This window comes from Aulonocara sp. 'chitande type north' Nkhata Bay, linkage group LG14 (genome assembly GCF_057382095.1).
Source record: "Aulonocara sp. 'chitande type north' Nkhata Bay isolate Kocher_YH1m ecotype deep benthic linkage group LG14, A_spYH_male_GT1.1, whole genome shotgun sequence".
NCBI classification, from domain to species: Eukaryota; Metazoa; Chordata; class Actinopteri; order Cichliformes; family Cichlidae; genus Aulonocara; species Aulonocara sp. 'chitande type north' Nkhata Bay.
Genome location: NC_141357.1, coordinates 1,409,280 through 1,431,154, shown reverse-complemented (window position 1 = coordinate 1,431,154; position 21,875 = coordinate 1,409,280). Strand labels below are relative to the sequence as shown.

General features: G+C 43.8%; 2 protein-coding genes across 2 annotated transcripts; one reads left to right on the top strand and one right to left on the bottom strand.

The window, feature by feature from the left end:
* Positions 1 to 3,822: 3,822 nt before the first annotated feature.
* LOC147313841 (uncharacterized) lies at positions 3,823 to 5,245 on the bottom strand. The gene is made up of 2 exons (XM_086262683.1): positions 4,977 to 5,245; positions 3,823 to 4,669 (listed from the first exon to the last, which is right to left on the bottom strand). Exons 1-2 carry the CDS (start codon positions 5,243 to 5,245, stop codon positions 3,823 to 3,825), a joined length of 1,116 nt encoding a protein of 371 aa, XP_086118809.1.
* Positions 5,246 to 6,652: 1,407 nt separating this feature from the next.
* On the top strand, positions 6,653 to 7,278 carry LOC147313840 (uncharacterized). Its single transcript, XM_086262782.1, has one exon. The coding sequence runs from the start codon at positions 6,673 to 6,675 to the stop codon at positions 7,276 to 7,278; it is 606 nt and encodes a 201-aa protein (XP_086118908.1). The 5' UTR covers positions 6,653 to 6,672.
* The last annotated feature ends 14,597 nt before the right edge of the window (positions 7,279 to 21,875 follow it).

Below are 21,875 nucleotides of genomic sequence, written 5' to 3'. Positions count from 1 at the left end.
CAGAAGCCAGGCTACCATATCGCGCCATCGGCCCCTCTGGCCAACACCAGTGGCCAGAGGGGCAGATTAATTAATCTCTTCCATTTTTATACTAATCAAATATGTATTGCTTATATTTATTCTTCAATTAAATTCTTAAATTACTTTGTTTAACTTCCTTGTTTAACCCACGTGTGCGAGACACGTAGATTATTTAAATACCACAACCTCAGAAACCTCTGTGGCAGTCATCAGCTCTGACACACTTAAATCAACATAAGCTTTCTAAGCTGCACATGTTCTACTTTTGACTCAACGTAAGTGTAGCGTGTGTGACACACATTACATTTCAACACCAGTGGAGGTCCAGTGGGGCGGTCCTGGCATCTGAGGAGCTGGTTAGCTTTCCAAGAGCAGAAAATGGCTAGTTCAGACATGTTTTGCATTAACTATAATCTTAATGGAGGGCGAGAGAGAAGCAGAATGGAGCGCTACACCCCGAGGGCGAAAGGAGGAGCCATTGCAGGCCGATTGTGTCACACGCAGTCATCACTGAGCCTGGAACAACCCTGATGCGATCGTGGTCACAGTCGGGCTTGGTCAGGGTCACGAACCTGGCAACCGCTCAGCAGGTACAGGTGTCTGAAGTGGAGCAGGATCGCTTTGGTTCCTGTTTTGGATCTTCATGGTTTCGCCCTCACGTGTGCACACAGCGTTTTTTTCCACATGAACACAGGCGGTGACATTTTGGCCTGTTTGGAGGTCATGTGGTTTACCCACGATGTGGGTCCAGAATGAAGGAGCCTTCTTTCTGTTTTTGCTCAAATGTAAAAATACGTTCATATTGAGCCAGAATATGATTCACCTTTTCTTACTTTGGTGATTCTGAATATTTTCTGATGTAGATTGTCTTTAATTCTCTTTCATGATCAGTAGGTGAGGTTGACGTCAGTTTAAGTTAGCATTACTGTGAAATTTAGAGTTTTGTTTTGAAAGCTTTACTTCCTCTCAAGCAGGATTCTTATCATAATATTGTGGTGGACCTAATCTAAACTGAGATTAAAGTTGGAGTAAAATGTGACGAGCTCTCGCGTCATCCTTACAGACCTACATAATATCTCATTTTCTTATTAGAAGAAACACTGAAAAGATAGAATGATCACAAGAGCACGGACCAGTAACGTTTTTGAATGCGCTAGCTGTGTTTGGTGGAAAGAAGATGAAGAAGTTGAAAAAATAAGATTTGTATTTGCATTTTTCTAGGTAAAGATTTTCTTGTGAAAATTCACGGTTTTGCACGTGTCCCATACTTTTCCAAGAATCAGATGAAGGTGCTTGATGATGAGAAATTATAAACCATCATGCAAACATTCTAATAATGAAGCTAGCTATGCTAACGGAGCTATAAGGAGCACACTCCTGTTCGTACTGCTTCCCTGTGGCACTTTGAAGTTCAATCATTTACTTGATCATTTGAGAAGATGCTGAGGAAAGCTACTGAAGAAGATTTATTCAAGTTTACTGAGTTACAGAAGCTTCTCGTGAGTGCTTGAAAGTTAATTTGGAATAATTGCTGAGCTTAAAGATGCAGCATATGGCACACCACATGTGGTTGACCAAAAGAGGGAGCCAAAGACAACATGACAAATAGTGAAGAGCATGCTGATAAACTAGGGTCAGAAACACTGCAAAGTTTCTGCAAGCTGGGTGAAGAGTTCATCTCGCTTAATAACAGTGTTATGAAGATGCTACCAGAAGATGGATTTAGTGGAGATCAGTGTAACTCGTATGGTATGGAGGAGATCCAGGCCCCAGACATCCAGAGGCCCCAGAGTACGAGGACCCAAGGAGGACCATCAGAGGGACATCTGTGCCACCCTCCTGGGAGGAGCTGAGGAGAGCCCCAAACGAGGGGTCACCCAGCAGCCACGGAGCAGAGGCCAGAGGGGGTTGCAGTGACGTGCCGTGGGCTCTGCGGGCAGCCAGCTGTGCCAGAGTGAACCGAGCCCCAGGCACAGAGGGCCCCCCACACCCCGGAAGGGGCCCAGCTGAGCCACAGGCAACAGACCCCGCCAATCGGCCACCAGGAGTGAGTCAGTACATACATGGTGCCCAGCCCCAGACACAAAGAACCACCAACACACCAAGTCTGAGGGCATCAGCCACCGGGAGGAAGTGTGGTGAGGGAGATAGGCCTCCATACCTCGGAGAGCCTGAGACCTTCCCAGAGAGGTGGAGTCTAAGACCCGACATATAGACACAGACGAACAGGCACACACAGACGCAAACATGCATTCCCACCTCCATATAGACATAAACAAATACTCGGTACTCACCCGACGTGGAGACAGGCACAAATAGACACTGTACACACAATCACACTCCCCAAACATACATTCATCTCAATCCACCTCACCAGGTACTTCTCTAAAAGTGTGACTCAGGTCTGTTGCCCCAAAGGATACAGGAAATGCACTGGTTTCCATGACAGAATCGTGTCTGTTTAATGCTCCATGATGATAACTTTCCTATGAGCGTTTGAAGATCACTGACATCGTGGCTTTTAGCCTCATTGTTTCCGCAAAGAGATTTCTCCAGTCACTGAATCTTTTGATAAAATATACTTTTATGCCTCTAGAGGATGGAATATTTTAAGTTTTTACAACTTTACACTTGGGAACATTATTCTGAAATTGTTGCACAATTTGTTAATGGAGTTTTTTTGCAGATTGATCAACCTCTGCCCACATTTACTCCAGAGCAACTCTGCTTCTCTAAGATGCTCTTTTAAAATCACGTAACTGACCTGTTACTTTTAAAATATCCCTGCAGCTGTTTCTTTTTAGTACCACTTTTTCCAGCCTTCTCTTGCCCCATCCCAACTGTTTTGAAACATATTGCTGCCATCAAATTAAAATGGACTTATTTTTAACGACGTAGTCTCGGTGTAAACATTTGACATGTTTTCTATGTTCTGCTGTGAATAAACTTTGCCATTGACATTTGCAAATCACTGTTTGCTCTTTTAGAATTCACATTTTACACTGGAGTCCAGTATTTTCAGAACTATGTTTGTACAAAGCATAATCTGCTCGCTGTGAACTGTCACAACATCAAACACACGCTAAACCACTTTATATTTAACTACTACAGCAGCGGTCTCCAACCTTTTTTGCGCCACGGACCGGTTTATGCCCGACAATATTTTCACGGACCGGCCTTTAAGGTGTCGCGGATAAATGCAACAAAATAAAACTAGTACCGGTACCGAAAAAAAGAAAATTTATTCATGACGCACGTGAAAAGACCCAGGAAAACCGAGTTAAAGATAAAAACAATAACAAAATAAAGCTGAAAACCGATAAAAACCCTGAAAACCAGACATTTCACACCTGGGCCTCAACTCTCGCGGCCCGGTACCAAACGACTCACGGACCGGTGCCGGTCCGAGGCCCGGGGGTTGGGGACCGCTGTACTGCACTATACTGAGTCACTTCAAGACCTTCTATACAGTTTTTTATTTGTTAATTATTTACTGTCACTGCTTTATAGTTGTATTTATCAATATCAACAGCTGTAACTTTTAGATTAATCAAGTTCACTTTATCGAGATTCAGCTTCAGTTGTATACTTTCCACTTCACAGCTTCCATCTTATATACTTTAAAAATCACTCAACATTTTTTATTGTCAGTGTCACACAGCTCGTTCTTGTATCTCCACTACTCAATGGTACATAGTAAACACGTATTATAACTTTTCACATTATATGTATCCAGTCACCTAGATATTTTGAAGTCTTTCCACTTGCTGCTATTATGTTTCAGTCATTAATTGAACTGTCTCAGTGATATGTGGAGTCCAGAAAGTATATTAAGCCAGTGATGAGTTCAATACCATGACTCTCTCTGGTGCCACTTAGTGGATTAAATAGTTCTACCACTTGCTCCATCATCGGTCCGTCCAGAGTAAATTCAATGTCTGGCACAGTAATCATCTCAGGCCAGTCGACCAGCAATCCCAGCTCATCTGTACCATGAGCACCACCAGAATCAGTACTTAAGCCCTGACCAGCAGTGATCTCACTCCCAGTGGCTGTCACACTACCATCAGCTGTCCCACCAACAGTCCCATCAACAGCAGCTGCTCTGGTCTGAAAGATGTCCTGCATGGCAGTTGAGGCTCGGCCCTGTTGCTGGAGGCTGCCTCGGACAAAAATCTGTAATGGGCTCAAGTGTCTCTCTGTCCACAAGCCATGATTGTTCCACTGTTGAGTGAAGTCTTTCAAATCTCTGTTGATCCTTGGGAGATAGATGTAATGGAGAGCCCAAAGGTGCATTTCATTGTCAATGTCAATGATGCCTTCCTCCTCCAGGTGGTGAAATAAATCACAGTACACATTGGTCATTCCTCGCCACAGATCACCCCAGAGCCTCTCAATTCTCTGATTATGGGTACTCCTTCCTCTTAGGGCACTTCCACGATCAATGCCTCTGAAAATGTTCATCATCAGGCAGACAGCATTGTTTTCCCTTCCTCTGTCTGTCCGGACCCTCGAGGGTACACCATAGGATACCACGGCTCTGATGAAACTTGACAAAACGGTACTGCTACGGTTGTTGTTTGAGGCATGAAGGAAGACCACAAGATGACTGTATCCATCAATAGCCCCATGAATGACTACCCTCCACCTAAAACCGTGGTCCATAAGAAGAAAAATCTTATTTCTGCTTTGTTAATGAAACAATGGAAAACACACTCTTAATTGATTTACATGGCACTATTGCATGTCAAGTTTGAATTTTTCTCTGTATGTTGCTTGCGCTCTCTGTGTTCTCTGATCTTCCCCTTTAAACATAACCAGTTGTGTTAGAGGGCTGCCCATCCCAGGGCCTGGCTCTATTGGACGTGTCTTACTGTTCAACAATTATATTTGATGTAATGCTGAATTTCACTTTGGTCAAAATAGGTGTTCAACAAATCCGTGTGGTTGGTTACCTTATCAGCTTGTGATTTCTATCAATGTGCCACAATGAGTTTGGACCTGCAACCTGATATGTTCTCTGTTCTGGTCTCCGCAAGAATGCTCTAAGGGCAGCTGCTCCAGGATTTATCCGTAACATGCTTGCTCGAACCCTCCTTCGCTGTACACGTAGTCCACGTACTCGCAGGGAGGCTCTGACAGCCTCAGGACCAATTTGTTCATTGCCAGCGACAATGTCTTGCACATGTTCATCCAGCGCACTGTCAGTCAGTTCCGCATACATTGATGCAGGTGAAATGATACTGTCTGAAATCAGACAAAAAAACATGAGTATTTTATCACTGCCATAACAACACACTTCATTACTTGACTAGTGGTGCACATTCAAATATACTCATTTTTACAATCTCACAATACCATTTCATTTGAATAAACAGTGTGTCACGGTCTGACTGGGGCAGACCGTATGTGTTGCAGAGGAGGACTCAAACGCAGACCAAAACGTGGTGTGGATTAACAAAACAAGCCGTTTATTGAGGTTAGCAACGAGGGTACAAAATAATAGGGCATCGGTGAAAACTAAACAATAACCTAAACTGGGTGAACTAATAACAAAACATGAAAAACCTTAACCATAGTGAACTGACATGGGTACCTGGAGATGAGACATGGATGAGCAGACGACCTGACAATGGCATGCAGAAAACAAAGGGCTTAAATACATACATGAGGTGATCAGGGGAGGTGGAGACACATGGGGAAACAGCTGACAGACATAAACCTAATGACAGGACCAGGAGAGGAAAGCTAAATACAATAAACAAAGAACACATGACATTGTCAGAATAAAACAGGAAATACTAAAACTAAAACATGACAACACAACTTAACAGACCTAATATGTGATGAATAAATACAAAACCCCAAAACATAGAAAACCCAGGAACAATAACTGCCTAAACTAAAGGCAGATAGGAAATAACACAAACTAAATCACATAACAAAATGAGACAAATACAAACATGAACTCAGAGCACTGGGTCAGAGACCCAGCCTGTGACACAGTGAGTGTGTGTCACAAAGAACTGAAAGTCACACTGGTTTCAAAAGTCACTGACCGCAGACGTCTTCGAATTGTACGAAGTGAAACATTCAAAATATCAGCCTTCTGAGGTGCAGTGAATCCACATGACTTCAGGAATGAAAGCTGTTCCCGAGTGATAAGGTAAAGGGATCTACCTCTCTGTGGAAAACCACTGGTGCCTGGTACCCAAAACAGCCTGAAAATATATCAGCGTTTGGTGTATTTGGAAAATAGGTTAAGACAGAGTCATAATTTATTTCACACTTTTGATGAGTCAAGGAATCGACACAATATGTGCTTACCATGTTGGCCATGCTGAGTAAACAGTTCGACCTCCTGAATCAATTCAGCCAAGTCACGCAGAAGTTGATCTGCTGCAGTTACATTGATCAGTCTTCCTCTTGCCCACCGAAGGCTTCTCTGCATTGTCTCCAACCTCAAAGATATCAAAAAATTACTTCTTAATTCTCTTCTTCTTTAGCTCTCAGCGAAAGCGGTCGCACTTTCTCCTCTCCTCCTCACCCTTATCTTTCCTGCTTAGCCTCTATGTCCTTGTCTTGTCTTGTGTGCATTACTTTCCCTGGAATAGCCTCACACGGTCGTTCTCTAAAACCTAAAAGAGAATTATGGATTTGATCAACTGGTCTCTGAATGCTATTGACACCCTTTTCTCAACGAGAAGTCTGGGCTCGGGAGAGCCTGAGTGCCCTGGAGGGACTTTCCCTGCCGGATACACGATGGACGGGTGGCAGAACTGGAGGGTCGTGTGCCTGGCGGGACTGTCGATCGAGGACGCTGAAGATATCTATCTATTCGGAACCGTGATAACAGGGTTCATGCTGATCGGAGTTGGCTTAGCCCTGGTTTATCGGAGAAATAAGAGAGCGGAACCGGCTGTTCAAACCCCCCCAAGGCTGCCCGCTGGAATCGCAATGGAACGAGGCGCAACCTCTCACAACGAACGTAATATGGTCAACACCTTGGAGACGCTTGCATCGGCTGTGAAGGCTCAAAACAACACCATTGAGCGTATGAGGGGAAACATCAGAGAGAGGCCTGCTCAAAATGAGACCCTTGGGCGACAGTTGGAAAACATCGTGAAATGGATCACTGCAGCTGTGAGGTCTCAGAATCAAAAGAACGACAACACCATGGAACAGAAGTTTGATACCATCATGGGGAGGCTCGCGACTCTCCAACGGGAGATCGAGAGGCCAGTGTCGGAGTGTTAGGGCAGCCTGAAAATTCTCCTGGGCTGCTCGCATGGAAATTAACAAAATCAACATGAACATTGCGGACCCCCATAACGCGCCAGCTGCAGGCCCAAGGCTGGAGCCGAACAATCACTCCCTGATAACGACTGTGTTACGGCTATTCTTCCCATCCCATGAAGGCCACCTGGATTGGCTGGAGGACTGTTTACTTAGCCTGATAGGCCGAAGGACACTGTCTCCGCTGAACTATGGACACGCACACACACACACTTACACTGATAGGCACTCACTCATCCCCCCTCCCCTTCCAACGCCTTCGATGCTTGTTTCCTGCGGGGGAACACGGCGGGCTGTGTGCTGCGCTGGAATGGTAGCGCTGTGCAGGGCGGCTGCTGTGTTCGCTTCGGATTACTCCTCACCCCCACCCACCCCTGTGGCTTGTCATGTCTTCACAATGTTGTGCTGTGGACATTTATGTGCTTTTGTGCAGAGGAGTTTTTTGTTTCCTGTTCTCATGCTGTCCTACCATGGAAGCACAGCATGAGTAGGGGTCTCTTTTTTCTTCTTGTACTTTCCCCACTGTAGTGTACATTTCAATGTTTTTTTCTCTGATTCACCCATGGTTTTTTTTTTTTTTTTTTGCCTGTCCCGTTTGGCTCTTTTGCATCAGAATTGTTGTCTAAAGGCAAAGAAAGATGCCCAACGGATTTACTTTACCAAACTGACCATCCCAGCCTTGCCGTAATGGTCCATTTGATTCACCTTTTATTGTTTATTTTATTTTCACTTACTGAATACGGGACAGACTTGACTGGGGGAAAGAAGGGGAGAAAGAAAGAGGGAAAGAGAAACAGCTGAGAAGAGGGACGGGGGAGAAGGGCAAAAGACAAAAACCAACAGAACGGGCAGAGAAAAAAAAATGCATATATCAATCACCTGGATCACCTGCTGAGAAAGAAAAAAGAAAGCAAGCAGAAGAGAACAAGAGTAATAGAATAAACAACATCACAATGATATATGGGAATATGACAGTAAATACTAAATGTTAAACATTATTGTGCAGCACATAAGATCAACAGAACACAGTGTGCTTTGAGGTAGGAACCAAAAAGGGTGTAGTTTGTGGGTGTGATCACCCGTGTGCACACCTGTGAGCATGGACGCGCTTGTTTTTTAAAAGGTTCCTTCATGTAATGATCTGCTAGGGAGTGTGGGGGGGCCACAGCCCCGTCCTCCAGGGTGTGAAGCGGGTATGGAGGAGATCAAAACTCCAGACATCCAGAGGCCCCCAGAACACAAGAGACCAAGGAAGACCAACAGAGGGGCAGCTGCGCCACTGTCCCAGAAAGAGCTGAGGAGAGTCCCAGATGAGGGCTCACTCAGCAGCCGCGGAGCAGAAGCCAGGGGGAGTTGCAGTGACGCGCCCGTGAGCTCCGCCGGCAGCCAGCCGTGCCTGAGTGACCGAGCCCCAGGCCGAGAGGCCGGGGGCACCCCACCTCCGAAGTGGCCCGAGCGAGCCCCAGGCTCCAGGCCCCGATAAGCGGCCGCCAAGGAGTGAGCCGGTGTGTACCTGGACGCCCATCCCCGGACACAAAGAACCACCAACGCACCGATGTCTGAGGGGGTCCGCCACTGGCAGGGGAAGTGGTGGTAGGGGGAGATAGGCCTCCAAACCTTGGAGGGCCTGAGATGTCCCCAGAGAGGTGGCGCCTGATACCCAACCTGACATATAGACACAGACATACAGGCACACACAGATACAAACATCCATTCCCACCCTCATGCTCTCATATGCACTTACTCCACACTCAACCAACGTGGAGACAGACATAAAGAGACGTTGTACACACGATCACACTCCCCAAGCGTACTCTACAAACCGGGTCTAGGTGCCCCCGCCCCTGGAGGGGGGAACTGCACCCAGACCCAGGTGGTGTTTCCCTTTTCCCTGCGGTGGGGGGAGGCAGACCGCCCCGACTCCGCAGCAGCAGGAAGGCCCCACACTCCAGACCGCAGTCGGACGGCCAACTCCTCCTCCTAGCCCCCCTGCTCCAGCAGGTCGCAGAGAACGGGGGTGAGAGAAGACTCCGAACCTCCCTCCACCCGCTCATTGTAATGTTGATGCATGTGTGTTCTAAGGTGCATTTAAAACCCAGGAGGGCTTGGAGCTACCTGCCAGAGAGCAGCAGGTAAGCGCATGGTCCCTCCTGCTAGCCCTCAATGTCTACGTGTATTTAAAATTGAGAGGTGGGCAACGACGCCAGGGGTGAGGTGTACACCCTGATGGTACTTTGGACTCCGTGTATCGTGCCCACCCCCAAGATCCTATATGTATGTGTAATGAGAGTGTGAGTAATGTGAATGTCTAAGTTGTGGGATAAAATTGAGGCAGAGGCAGCCAGAAGGGGACAGAGGGGGGGGGGGGGGGTAGCCTCCTCTGCACCCTGGTGACATACCCCTACTCCAAGGCCCTGCATGTGTGGGTGGTTGTGGTGGAGCGGGAAGAGGGAGGCAGCTGGAGATGGGGAGGGAAGGAAGGGAGGGGCAAGTGACCCCTCCCTGGGGCCAGCTCCCCCGCTGACCCCAGTAGGCACCCCCATACTCCGCGACCCGCCAGGGAAAGGGGGCCCAGGCCCATCCAGACCGGGCCCAGTGCAGCAGCGCCGCCCGGCCCCACAGAGCCCGGGACAGTCCACCCAACCCCACCACAGAGAAAACTGCACCCACCCCACCATCCACTCATCTTCCAGACTACATAAGACAATAGACGCCCAGGCTGAGATCTTCCTCCACCTCTCCTGTATCTCCCCCTCCTGCAGAGGCAGCTCCTGAGGAGAGGAAAGCTCCTGCAAGGTGTGACAATCTCCCCCACCAGTTGAAGAGCCCCCCAGGTGGCTCGACGCACCGGCGGCACCCTGCTCCAGGGCTGGGCCCCCATGCACCCACCCGCCCACAACCCCGGCAACACACCAACCAGGACCCAAGCCCCCGAGGCCCGGTCCGGGTCCCAGCCCAGAGACGGAGCGCCCCCAGAACCTCACGCCCATCCCGGACCCACCCAGGGGCAGCCAGGCTACCAGGTCAGTAACCTACGTCCGTCAGCACAGACCCTCCCCTAGCCCCGCTGCACGCAGCCGCGAGGAAACAGTCACCTGAGAGCCAACAGAGCCCCTAACCGGACATGACCACTACCCCGGGTTGAGCCCCCCAAGGAAGATGCCTCCGGGGAACCCCCCGACGCCCTAAGCCTGTCCCTACCCCCACACCAATCACAACAGTGAAGGCGGGACCAAACTATGACCCCCCACCCCCACTAGGTGATGGAGCTGATCAAAGGAGCCCAGAGCAATTGATCTGATGTGGTGGCAGAGGCTGTATCAAGACTAATGTAATCTAATAGATAATTTCTATATTGGTTAGAATTAAGATTATTTTTATTTTTCCAGTTCATGAGGACTGTTTTCTTGGCTATGCATAGGGCAGTGAAAACCATATGGGCTATATTCTTTTCTGAAGTGACATTATCTAAGCTGCCCAACAAACACACTAAGGGGGAAGTTGGAATGTTACATTTCAGACACTTCGATAAGTCTTCACATATCTCGCGCCAAAACTTCTGAACTGGTGGACAGAACCAAAGAGCGTGGATATAATTGTCCGGTGAATTGGTTTGGCAGTGTGAGCAGTTGTTGGTAGACGTAAAGCCCATCTTGAACATCCGATGACCTGTATAGTGCACTCTATGTAATATTTTGTATTGAATTAATTGAAGACTGGGATTTCTAATTAGATGAAAGGTTTTTAAGCAAATCTGAGACCAGAAGTTTTGGTCTAAGTTAACTGATAAATCCGCTTCCCATTTTGCAATAGGAAGTGATATTGATTCATCTGTTTTAGAAAGCATTCTGTATATTTTGGATAGTAATTTGGGGGGTTTAAGAGTAAGAAATTGAACCACACTTGGTGGTGTTTGTAGTTCAACTTGACCCGGTTTAAATTTCTTTTTTACTATGGATTTAATTTGTTGATATTCTAAAAATCTTTTCTTGTTGATCCCATATTGTGTAACTAGTCCGTCAAATGAAATAAATTCTGTTCCTTCTAGTATATGTTCTAAATATTTGATTCCTTTATCACTCCAATCTGAAAAGTTTATCATATTATTGTTTTGTAATATGTCAGGGTTGTTCCAGATAGGTGTACGTTTGCATGGGATTAATGAAGACGCCGTCAATTTTAGAAACTCCCACCATGCTGTCAGAGAAGAGCTGATGTTGATGCTTTTAAAGCATTCATGTCGTTGGATGTTTGAGCTGATAAATGGTAGGTCTGAGATCTCTAGATTATTGCAGAGTGCTTGTTCTACATCTAGCCAAGGTTCATCTAAGAGGGTGTGTTTTAGCCATCCTGAGATAAACTGAAGCCTGTTGGCTAAGAAGTAGTGCTGAAAGTTAGGCAGTTCTAGTCCTCCTTTATCCTTGGTCTTTTGTAGTGTTTTTAAGCTTATACGTGGGGGTTTATTTTTCCAAAGGAATTTGGACATACATGAATCTAGAGATCTGAACCAATCTTGTGGCGGTTTAGTTGGGATCATTGAGAATAAATAATTTATTTTTGGTAAGACCATCATTTTTATAGCGGCAACCCTTCCCATGAGTGATATGGGTAGACATTTCCATCTAGCCAGATCATCTTCTACCTTCTTTAAAAGTGGGATATGGTTTAATTTAGTTAGATCTGCAAGCTTGGGAGAAACATTAATACCTAAATATTTTATATTTCCCGATTGCAGTGGTGTAGAAGAGGAATTATGGAAGGAGCAATTAATCGGTAGGACTGTAGATTTTGACCAGTTAATTGAGTAATCTGATATTCTTGCAAAAGAGTTTATCAATTCAATCACCCCAGAGATATTGGTTTGTGAATTTTGGAGAAAGAGTAACACATCATCCGCATAAAGGCTGATTTTATGTTCCACGTTCTTGCATTTTATGCCCTTAATTACTGAATTCTGTCTAATTGCTGCTGCTAGTGGTTCAATAAAAATTGCAAATAGTGAAGGGGAGAGTGGGCATCCCTGCCTGGTGCCCCTCAAGAGACAGAAGCTGGAGGATGTCTGGTCATTTGTTCTAACACAAGCTGTTGGGGAATTATATAATATTTTTAACCAGTTTATGAAAGAGGATCCAAAACCAAATTCACCCATGTAATGTTTGTGCTATATGTGTAAGGTCAGGGGGGGTCCCATTTCACTGCAGGGCAACCTGCATGTGACGAATAAAGCTTTGATTGATTGATAATTCATGTTATATTTTCAGGCCATATTCCCCTTAAACATTTTATGCAAGTTTAAATGTTAAATGTTTTTGATCTTGCTTTGATCATACCTCCTTAACGCTAACTGTAGCACATCTGGCCCAACGTCGTCCATCAGCAGCCACCGTGTACAGTCATTAAGAATGTTCTTGAAAATCCTCCAGACCATACTTTGTAATGGTCTGGTTGAGTCACAACTATTTTTCCACAGTGCCTGCTCTACTTCATCACTCCTCTGAGGATCACCACCTGAGACAAATCAAGCCAGCTGTATTTAAGACCACCGTTCACAACCAGTCTTTGCCATATTATCTGTTAACCTATGTTAGTTATTGGTCTCACGTTGCTCAAAGCTCTAGTACTTACCTCTCTGTTCATGCAGTACCTGTAGAGGCTATGTCTACACTTGAAGCCACTGAAGTGTTTGATGGCAGGGATGAGGCAATGTAACTGTTATGAATTAAACTTGTAACAACTCAAGCTATGCTTGTGTTGTACGGTTAAGATTGTTTTTGTATTCATCAGTTTTATTTGCTTCTCTTCATCCAATGTCATTTATCATAACAGTGCAGAGTTTACAAACGGTTTGCTTGTTCTGACCAAAAACACCTGGCCTGAGTTACGTTTATCTTAAATACATTTCCATAAACACACCATACGTAAAAACACAAAAGGTGACCCGTAGCGGCACACGTAAGGTAACAACACAAAAATGTCACAGTGCCGCTCCACCATCAACTCTCACACCACTGTTTCACTTGCCAAGCTCCAGCGGCCACAGATCATGTTACTGTTCCCTCGAGTATGAACTACCGTAGTCCATGTTCAAAGCATTTTGCTCCTAGTTGTAGAACTCAAAGTTAACGTTCACACATTCTAGCCTTGTTTTTAATTTTACCTTTTGCATCACATACACATACTTGTCTGTTTTTTCTATTTTATTACTATATTTATATTTCTATTGTACAGCACTTTGGTCTACCAGGTGTGTTTTTAAAGTGCTATATAAATAAATGATGATGATGATGATGTAAAGAACGTTTTCTGTTAACTTCACTCTGAGCCTGCGCTCGAATCTGCTCCTGAGTACACTTCATGTTTCTCGTTGTTTAAGGAAGAGAGTTCGATTATAGTCTTAGTCATTCACAGTGATACGATAGTTGTAGGACATATACCCTGCTTGCTGGTGTTTTTTCATAGACAAACTTGGACTGTACTAGAAATCTATACATTACTGTGATCCTGCAAAGACAAAAATGTAAATTATTACTTTCAACAGGTTTATGTATTTAAATAAATCAAAAATTCCATGTTAGTCTTCTGAAAATTGTGACTGAGCACTTTTGGAAACACTCTGTCATCACTGTGAACAGTTACAGAATACATCTGAAATAAATGTCAGATTCTAACAGGTTATAGTTCTGTTAATAGAGCTTTTGAATCTACGTTTCATACATATTCCTATCTTTAATAACAGTATGTCAACGATGTCAACCAATATTTTCATATTTCAAACACACACCCAAGTTAAAAATTTGAATCTCCGCATCTTCTACACTGCATATCTGAAAAATCAGTTTTGATAATGTTACAATTGCATTGTCAAATGTTATTCATCTTTGTTTATTTTAAATGCTGTCATTAGTTTTTATTTTTTTATTATGGTATGGGTGCCGACTGGCTTAGAAATGCAATTCAATGTTATTTATATAGCGCCAAATCACAACAAAAGTCGCCTCAAGGCGCTTCATAGATACAGAGAAAAACCCAACAGTCATATGACCCCCTATGAGCAAGCACTTTGGCGACAGTGGGAAGGAAAAACTCCCTTTTAACAGGAAGAAACCTCCGGCAGAACCAGGCTCAGGGAGGGGCGGGGCCATCTGCTGTGATTGGTTGGGGTGAGAGAAGGAAGACAGGATAAAGACATGCTGTGGAAGAGAGACAGAGGTTAATAACAGATATGATTCAATGCAGAGAGGTCTGTTAACACATAGTGAGTGAGAAAGGTGACTGGAAAGGAAAAACTCAATGCATCATGGGAATCCCCGGCAGCCTACCTCTATAGCAGCATAACTAAGGGAGGATTCAGGGTCACCTGGTCCAGCCCTAACTATATGCTTTAGCAAAAAGGAAAGTTTGAAGCCTAATCTTGAAAGTAGAGATAGTGTCTGTCTCCTGAATCCAAACTGGAAGCTGGTTCCACAGAAGAGGGGCCTGAAAACTGAAGGCTCTCCCTCCCATTCTACTTTTAAATACTCTAGGAACAACAAGTATTTAAAAAACGCAGTCTTTTGTGTCCTGACACTATTTTACTTCACAATCCACTCCCAGTTTTGGTTCATCTTTTGGTTCATCTCCACTTTTCCCCCTGTCATCCACAGCCCAAATTACTGTATGATTCAGAGAAAATTAACAACAAAATTTACCCAATATACAGTACTGTACTTCTAATATCCTCATCTTTGAGCTCAGATTACAGGAAAACTCGAAGAGGTGACGCAGATATTTCACTGGATTGTGAATCTGGGCCATCGCCACTCTTCACCCTGTGATCCACAGCCAAATATACGGTACGGTTTCTGAGATTGCTGTGTTGACAGAGTATGACAAAGGCTAAGAAAATATACTGCCTAAAATAATATCAAATTTAAACAACAAATTACAAAATTGCCACATCTGCTGTTATTGCCATGTGTTCGATTGAGCATTATTTAGTCATAGAAAATACATATCATTGAAATATCATCAGTAAAAGAAATACTCACTTTGTAAGACATGTCAGCAAATTCAGTTAATAAATATTGTATCAAGTCTGTACAGATGTTTGAAGGCATAAAGCAAAGCATGTTTGTTTCTTATGGCTTACAAATGTGTTTGTCTTTAACATAATTTACATTTCATTTATACAGTTTCACAGACGAAACAATAAAATAGGTTTCCTGAACTGTTCTTCATGGCCCAAATTTTGAATCCTTTTGAGGGTGATGCATTATCCATGAAGGTGGGCAATTTGTTCATCGATCTCTGACCCTCGCTGACTCTGACGCCTCCTAATTCTGCTTCCAGCCTTGCTGATTTATTTGTTCTTCCTTTTGGCATCCCTGTCACTGATGCTGTCACCAGTTGTACACAACATCTCCGTTTGTCCACCAGTCTAATCTGTAATTCAGGTGAACCCAGAATTACATGTAACTTTGTAATGTTTCAAAAATACACACTATATGTTGATGGGCATTGTCACACTTTTCTTTCCTTTATAAGTAAGAATCTCTGTGGTTTTAATGACAATTCATATACAGATTGTGGAGGACATTTAATTCAACACTCAAAGTTCATCAGCAGACTGTAGTACAATTTCAGCTCAGTCATAATAACTATGTGAATAAATAAGACACAGATATGTAATGTGAGAATGATATTGTGAAATAATGGAACGCATTTTGAAAAAAATGCTCATTATTGTGAAATATTATTTCATGGTCATTATTTTTCACAATAACAGAGATTCCTGAGGCATTTTATTTATTTCCAGCCGTTTTTATTCCAAAATGACCTTTTTTCAAAGTTAGTCTTTATTTCAAAATCCTGTTTTTCCCGATGGCCTATTGACTATGTGCACGTTAGCATATGCTACGTCCGGTGCGGAAACTCCTGTGGGGAGCTTTGTTTCCGGTGTCCTATTCGCGCCTGGTTTACGGTCCAAAACAAGTTAAGCAAATGAATGAATCAAGCGGCGATTTACATTTCTATAGATGTCTTGGGCATTTACCCAATATATCTGTAAATGATGTTCATCGACTTGTCGATATTTTTCCCCGTGCCTCAGAGGAAAAGAGAAAAGGGATTCAAATGTTATATTTCTCAGCTGTCCCTCGTTTATCGCGGGTGTTATGTTCTAAAAATAACCAGCGAGAGGTGAAATCAAGGAGCCGATTTTGTTTTTTGACGGTGCAAAACGTTTGGTGGACATCGTGGACATACAGCACTGCACTGCAGAGTCACACTGCTAGCATCGATGCAGCGATTCTGTACTGTACAGGAGAGACGTCACGGAGGAGATCGTCTGCAGCGATCAGGACGCAGGACACAATGTGACGTAAAAAAATAAGCAAACTTGCACTAAAAAAATCTGCGAAACAGCGAGGTGAAAGGTGAACCGCGTTATAGCGAGGGACCGCTGTAATTTTGAAGGTAAGTCACAACATACCCTTCGTACATATTAATGTATAGAAACCCTTACAATCATTCATTTTTGTGTGGCTTTTTTCAGGGTTTGTTAACATGCTGTGTAGGTGTGTACTGGTATCGACATAACAGGGAAACATCTGGTTTGACTATTCGTCACCTGTAGTTTGAATGCTGAACATTTGCCTGTTTAGATCATGATACCAGTCACTACACAAAGATACTTCTGCATGTGGACGATGTGTCTTCTGCTGCAGTGATGCAGTTCTGCTTGTGTTGAGTGATGTAAACAACTGATCGATCTAAACGCTTTAAACGTCAAAATTGATCATTAGATTTTTTTATGACACAACAGCGGTGAGTGTTCCCACCTTCTGCTCTTTGTAACTTAACGCGATCTTTCCGTTTTCGAGTTTTGGACATGATTTTGGAGGATATCTTCGCAGTAGCGATTGACCGCAAAGTAAAGCTACCGGAAATGTACAACCCCACATCCGGTCTCAAACCAGGAAGTTAGCATTTTCTCGTGCACAGGGTCAATTCAGGGTCTGCACGCTTGAAGTATGCATTTTAAGTACGATTACGTCACCGCCATGCGACGACGGCTGTCCCAATTCGAAATGTACTCCAAATGCGTCGTCGATTTCCTCAAATATCAAGTGTGGTCCGGTGCACGCTTCGTGGTCCCATATATCCCACAATTCATAGCGCGGCGGTAGGTGTGGATAATTTTGCCGCAAAATACGGCAGAAGGGAGCGGCCGAAGAGTGAACTGTCAAAAGTAAGTACTGAATATGACGTCACTTATTTATCTGCAAATGTTTAATAATGAAGAACATTAAAACATTCCTGTTGGCCACATGTCGGCAAAGTTATGTGACATTAGTGACGTTTGTACTAACTTGGTTTTAAAGCCTTTACTTTAAAATATACGTCGTTCAATAGTCGACCTTAATCTTACAGAGATTGTGATGATTTTATGGATAATTAAAGTCAGTCATATATCCACAAACACAACAAGCTGAAAGTCAGTGATGCTGCTCGGTTTGCAGTCCTGAACATCACGGCACAAGCAGGATCCACTGCAATGTTAATGTGAGCTGTGTTATATTGCTGCCTCTGTTCGGTGGTGTCGAGCCAAACGGACTTTAACGTGTGTTTGAACGAGCTGACGGTTCACTCGTTAAGCTGAAAGAAAGATGCTTTAATCACAGCAGTCACACATGTGTCCACTGCACCATCTGGAACTCTTCTTGTTTACACTCGTAATAACACAAACACTAAATCCTGCTTCTTACACTGATAAGCACGCACTCATCCCCCTCCCTTCCAAACGCCTTCGATGCTTGTTCCTGTGGGGGAAGGCAGCGGGTCTGCGTGCCGCGCTGAAATGATAGCATGGTGCAGGACGACTGCTGTGTTCCTTCGAATCACCCCCCACCCCCTATCCATCCCCTGTGGCTTGTCATGTGCTCTGATGTTGTGATGTGGACATTAATGTGCTCTCTGTGCAGAGGAGTTTTTTTGTTTCCTGTTCTCATGCTGTCCTCCCATAGGTTGCCCAGCGTGTGAAGAGGTCTCTTTTTTTCCTCTTGTACTTTTCCCAATGTTGTGTAATTTTTTCAGTGTTATTCTCTCAACGCTGCCGGTCTCCGACTGTATTCCCATGTGATGTCTTGTTGTTGTGTGTGTAAGTCGGGGGGGGTCCTATTCCTCTGTGGGGCAACCTGCATATGGCCAATAAAGCATTCATTCATTCATTCATTCATTCTCTGGTGCTGTTGTGTAGCAGTGTGTACACCTGAGACTGTCACCTGTCTGTCTGTCCTGCACTCTCTCTCTGTTTCTTTCTCTCTGATTGTGGAATAAAAGTATGAACATGTGTTTATAAGTTACACTTGTGTTTGAATCCTGCAGCTTATCACACATTTGATGTCCATGTGTGACGACTGCAAGTGTCCAGAGTGAGGACAGACTGAGGGACACACTGCTGCACATCATCTGTGAGGCTTTGCAGCCCTGATGATCCACCAGGACAAACTCAGCAGTGTGTGAGGAAGAGGAGGAGGAAGAGCCAGCAGCAGCTGACAGATGGAGAGAATAGACAGACTGTTCCCTGTTTGTGAAGGACTGCTAGGAAAGTTTAACATAACTGTCTGTGCTGAATCAGTCTTATTAGGTAATGTTCAAATAATGTGATCATCCCAGTGTTTCCAGTGTGGGAGAAAGTACTCAGAGTACTCAGGGCCTTCAGGTTACACACTATGAAAGGCAGCAACAAGTTTAATGTTCAGAAACCTAAAGTCTGTATCAGCAGCAGGATGGAGCTAAAAATAAATGTTGGTTTCAGTTCTATGAAGCTTTGAGTATTTTGGATCAGTAGCTGCTGTGTTTGTTGCATCATATTGCTGTAACTGTTTATATGCTTTATATATTCTGAGCTAAGTTGATCTATAGTGTTACATCATATTCTATAAGGATGTTATGTGTTTGTAGACTTTCTGCCCAGTTTGACCCATTTAGCAGACGTCAGCCTGTTTAAGGCTCTGATATCTATTCTGTGTGACTTAAAGCAGTTATGACATGGTCTGATTTTCTCACCCAATATAGGAATATTTCATATATCAGTCTACTCTTCATTTTATCAGAAACAGTTTTCATGGCTCGTACATTTTCCTTTTTACACATGTAGTGCGCGTACTTCAAGCGTGCAGATCCTGAATTGGGACACAGCCATTAATTAGCATGCTATCCTCTCTCACTTGGTGGTAGAGCTATGTAGACACATGCAACGAAGTTTTCCAGCTGTGGGAAGGAGTGACACTGCAAGATGCGTTTTCCTGCAAGTTAATGCGACCAATGAGGTATGTAATTTGTATTTTATATGTTGTGGTAGAAAAATAAGATGTTTGTTTGTGACAGAACTGGCAAGTTTATGGTAGTAATTTGTTAACATTTTGCAAAGGTCAAATTGTGAGTGTTTTTATGTTGTTTAATAATGTGCTTTATTGTTTATTCTCTATGAGAACAATTTACTGTGGAAATTGATTATTTTATGTTGTTTGTACAGTTCTCACGGCATCGTTGGTGGCACCTGTGTGCAATAAATGCCAGTAAAAATCAAGAACGCCTTGTGTCCGTTTTTCCACTTGGAGGGAGTTACACTGTGCTTAGTCTTCTCTGCCCGTATGTCCCTCTGTTTGTCCATGGTGTCTTGTCTGGGCCTGTTTTATTCTGAGGGTCCTTGTCTCATGTGGGTGTGTTCAGTTTACGTTTCCCCTGACTCGTCAGCTGTGATTTCTCCCAGGTGTGTTCCCCTCCTGTCTCTCATCCCTTGATTACTGCCCTGTGTTTCCTTTGTTCTCTGTCACCTCGTCAATGTCTACTCACCCTCAGTTTCCGCTGTGTGTTCTGTTACCTATTTTTGCCTGCCTGTTAGTTTATATTTTCCAGTTTAGTTAGTCTTCTGTTTGATCAGCAGTCTGCAAACAAGCAATTTATTCTGAGTTTACTTTTGCCTCCGTGAGTCCTGCATTTTGGGTCCTTCCTCTCTGCCTGCCTGCACACAGCCATGGCAGAACGACACGACCATAACCTGGACCCAGCGGGCTCGTCCCGGGAGAGCGATCTCGCCCGCATCATGAGCTTGGTGAAGCGGATTTCCCACACAGAGGATACTAAGGCGATGGCAATTGGGATAAATGCTATCAAAGCAATCCTCGAGAGGAATCCACATTTCTGCCAACTCAGGGGGTTCATGCTGAAAGCACCCCCAAAATAAATCAAAGCACCCCCACAGATTTCTTACTTTTTTTTTTTACTTTTGTTGGACAATATTTGCTGTTTGTGTGACACACTACTAAAAATATAAAAACCATACAGTACTTGGTTGAGACGTAACATTTTAACAACAAAAGTATAGATACCCCCCCTCCTCCCTCCCAAAATGGTTTGTTCCAGCTCTCCCCTGCTCTGGCTCTAGCGCTCTTTCTGCCAGAGCGATGGTGGCTGAGACGCTGCTGAGCGGAGGTGTAAGAGCCTGGCTTAAAACAGGACATTTTAGCTGCATTTAACCTTCAGTTACTCTTTATATAGTTGGTAGGAGTCAGACCATGTTTCTTTTTAGCTGAAAAACATTACACCAGGTAACCTGCAGTGTTGAAAGCGTGTTTTCTGACGATGTTTGCTGCCCTACAATCCGTCCTGCTCTGTAGTCAAATCAGCAACATTTCATTGTCCTGTTGCTCCCATTGAAATGTATGCAGCCTATTTAAAATCTAAAACTTATAATTGTCCGTAGCTGCTGTTGTTACCACTGTCCTGTTTGAAATGGATACTAACTGACTGAATGCCCATTAACCTTATAACTGTTGTGTGTGTGTGTGTGTGTGTGTGTGTGTGTGTGTGTGTGTGTGTGTGTGTGTGTGTTTTCGTGTGTGTGTGTGTACAGAGAGACAGCCAGGTTCATAATGGATATAAGAAAGTTTTTTCAAAAAAAGGAGCCACATTCAGGTAAAAGTGTAAAATCAAATGATCTGAATCAGGAATAATGTTGGATCAGTGTTTCAATATTTATCCTTTATTAGATGTTCATGTGGTTTGGTTATTTGCCTTTTGGTTGAAAGTACACTGAGAGGACTTTTTCATTAGTGATCTTAATAGTATTTTTTTCATATTAATGTAATTTTTCATCTAATTGAATCTATTTGTGTATGATTGTCAGTCCAAAGAGGGAACGTGAGGAGAAAGTACGAGGTCAGGAAGAACCAGGTAAGCAAACAGACAGACAGCAGTGACAGGCAGAAACTGTTAAACTGACAAAGAGAAAAAACCTGATTTTACTCACAGTCTGGAAGTTGTGTCCTCCCTGTATTAAAGCTGCTAAACAGAATCTGCTAAACAAACTGGGCTGAAACATTTTGACCCTCTTTAACAACATTCCAACATAACATTATCATTGATCGGGAGATTAAAATTAATGATATATTTTTATGTGGTTCAACCACAACTCTACTGAAACCTCAGCCAGTAACAGGTCAGCCAACCGTTGGACAGTCCAGTTGTCTGTATGACTGCTGCAGTACGTGCATCACATTTGCTCACTATCAGAA

Excerpts from the sequence above, each read along its gene's own strand:
- LOC147313841 (XM_086262683.1), bottom strand. The coding sequence starts at position 5,245 with ATGTATGCGGAACTGACTGACAGTGCGCTGGATGAACATGTGCAAGAC. Across the intron at positions 4,670-4,976 it reads AGAAATCACAAGCTGATAAG|GTGGAGGGTAGTCATTCATG; the intron begins GTAACCAACCAC and ends CCACGGTTTTAG.
- LOC147313840 (XM_086262782.1), top strand. The coding sequence starts at position 6,673 with ATGGATTTGATCAACTGGTCTCTGAATGCTATTGACACCCTTTTCTCA.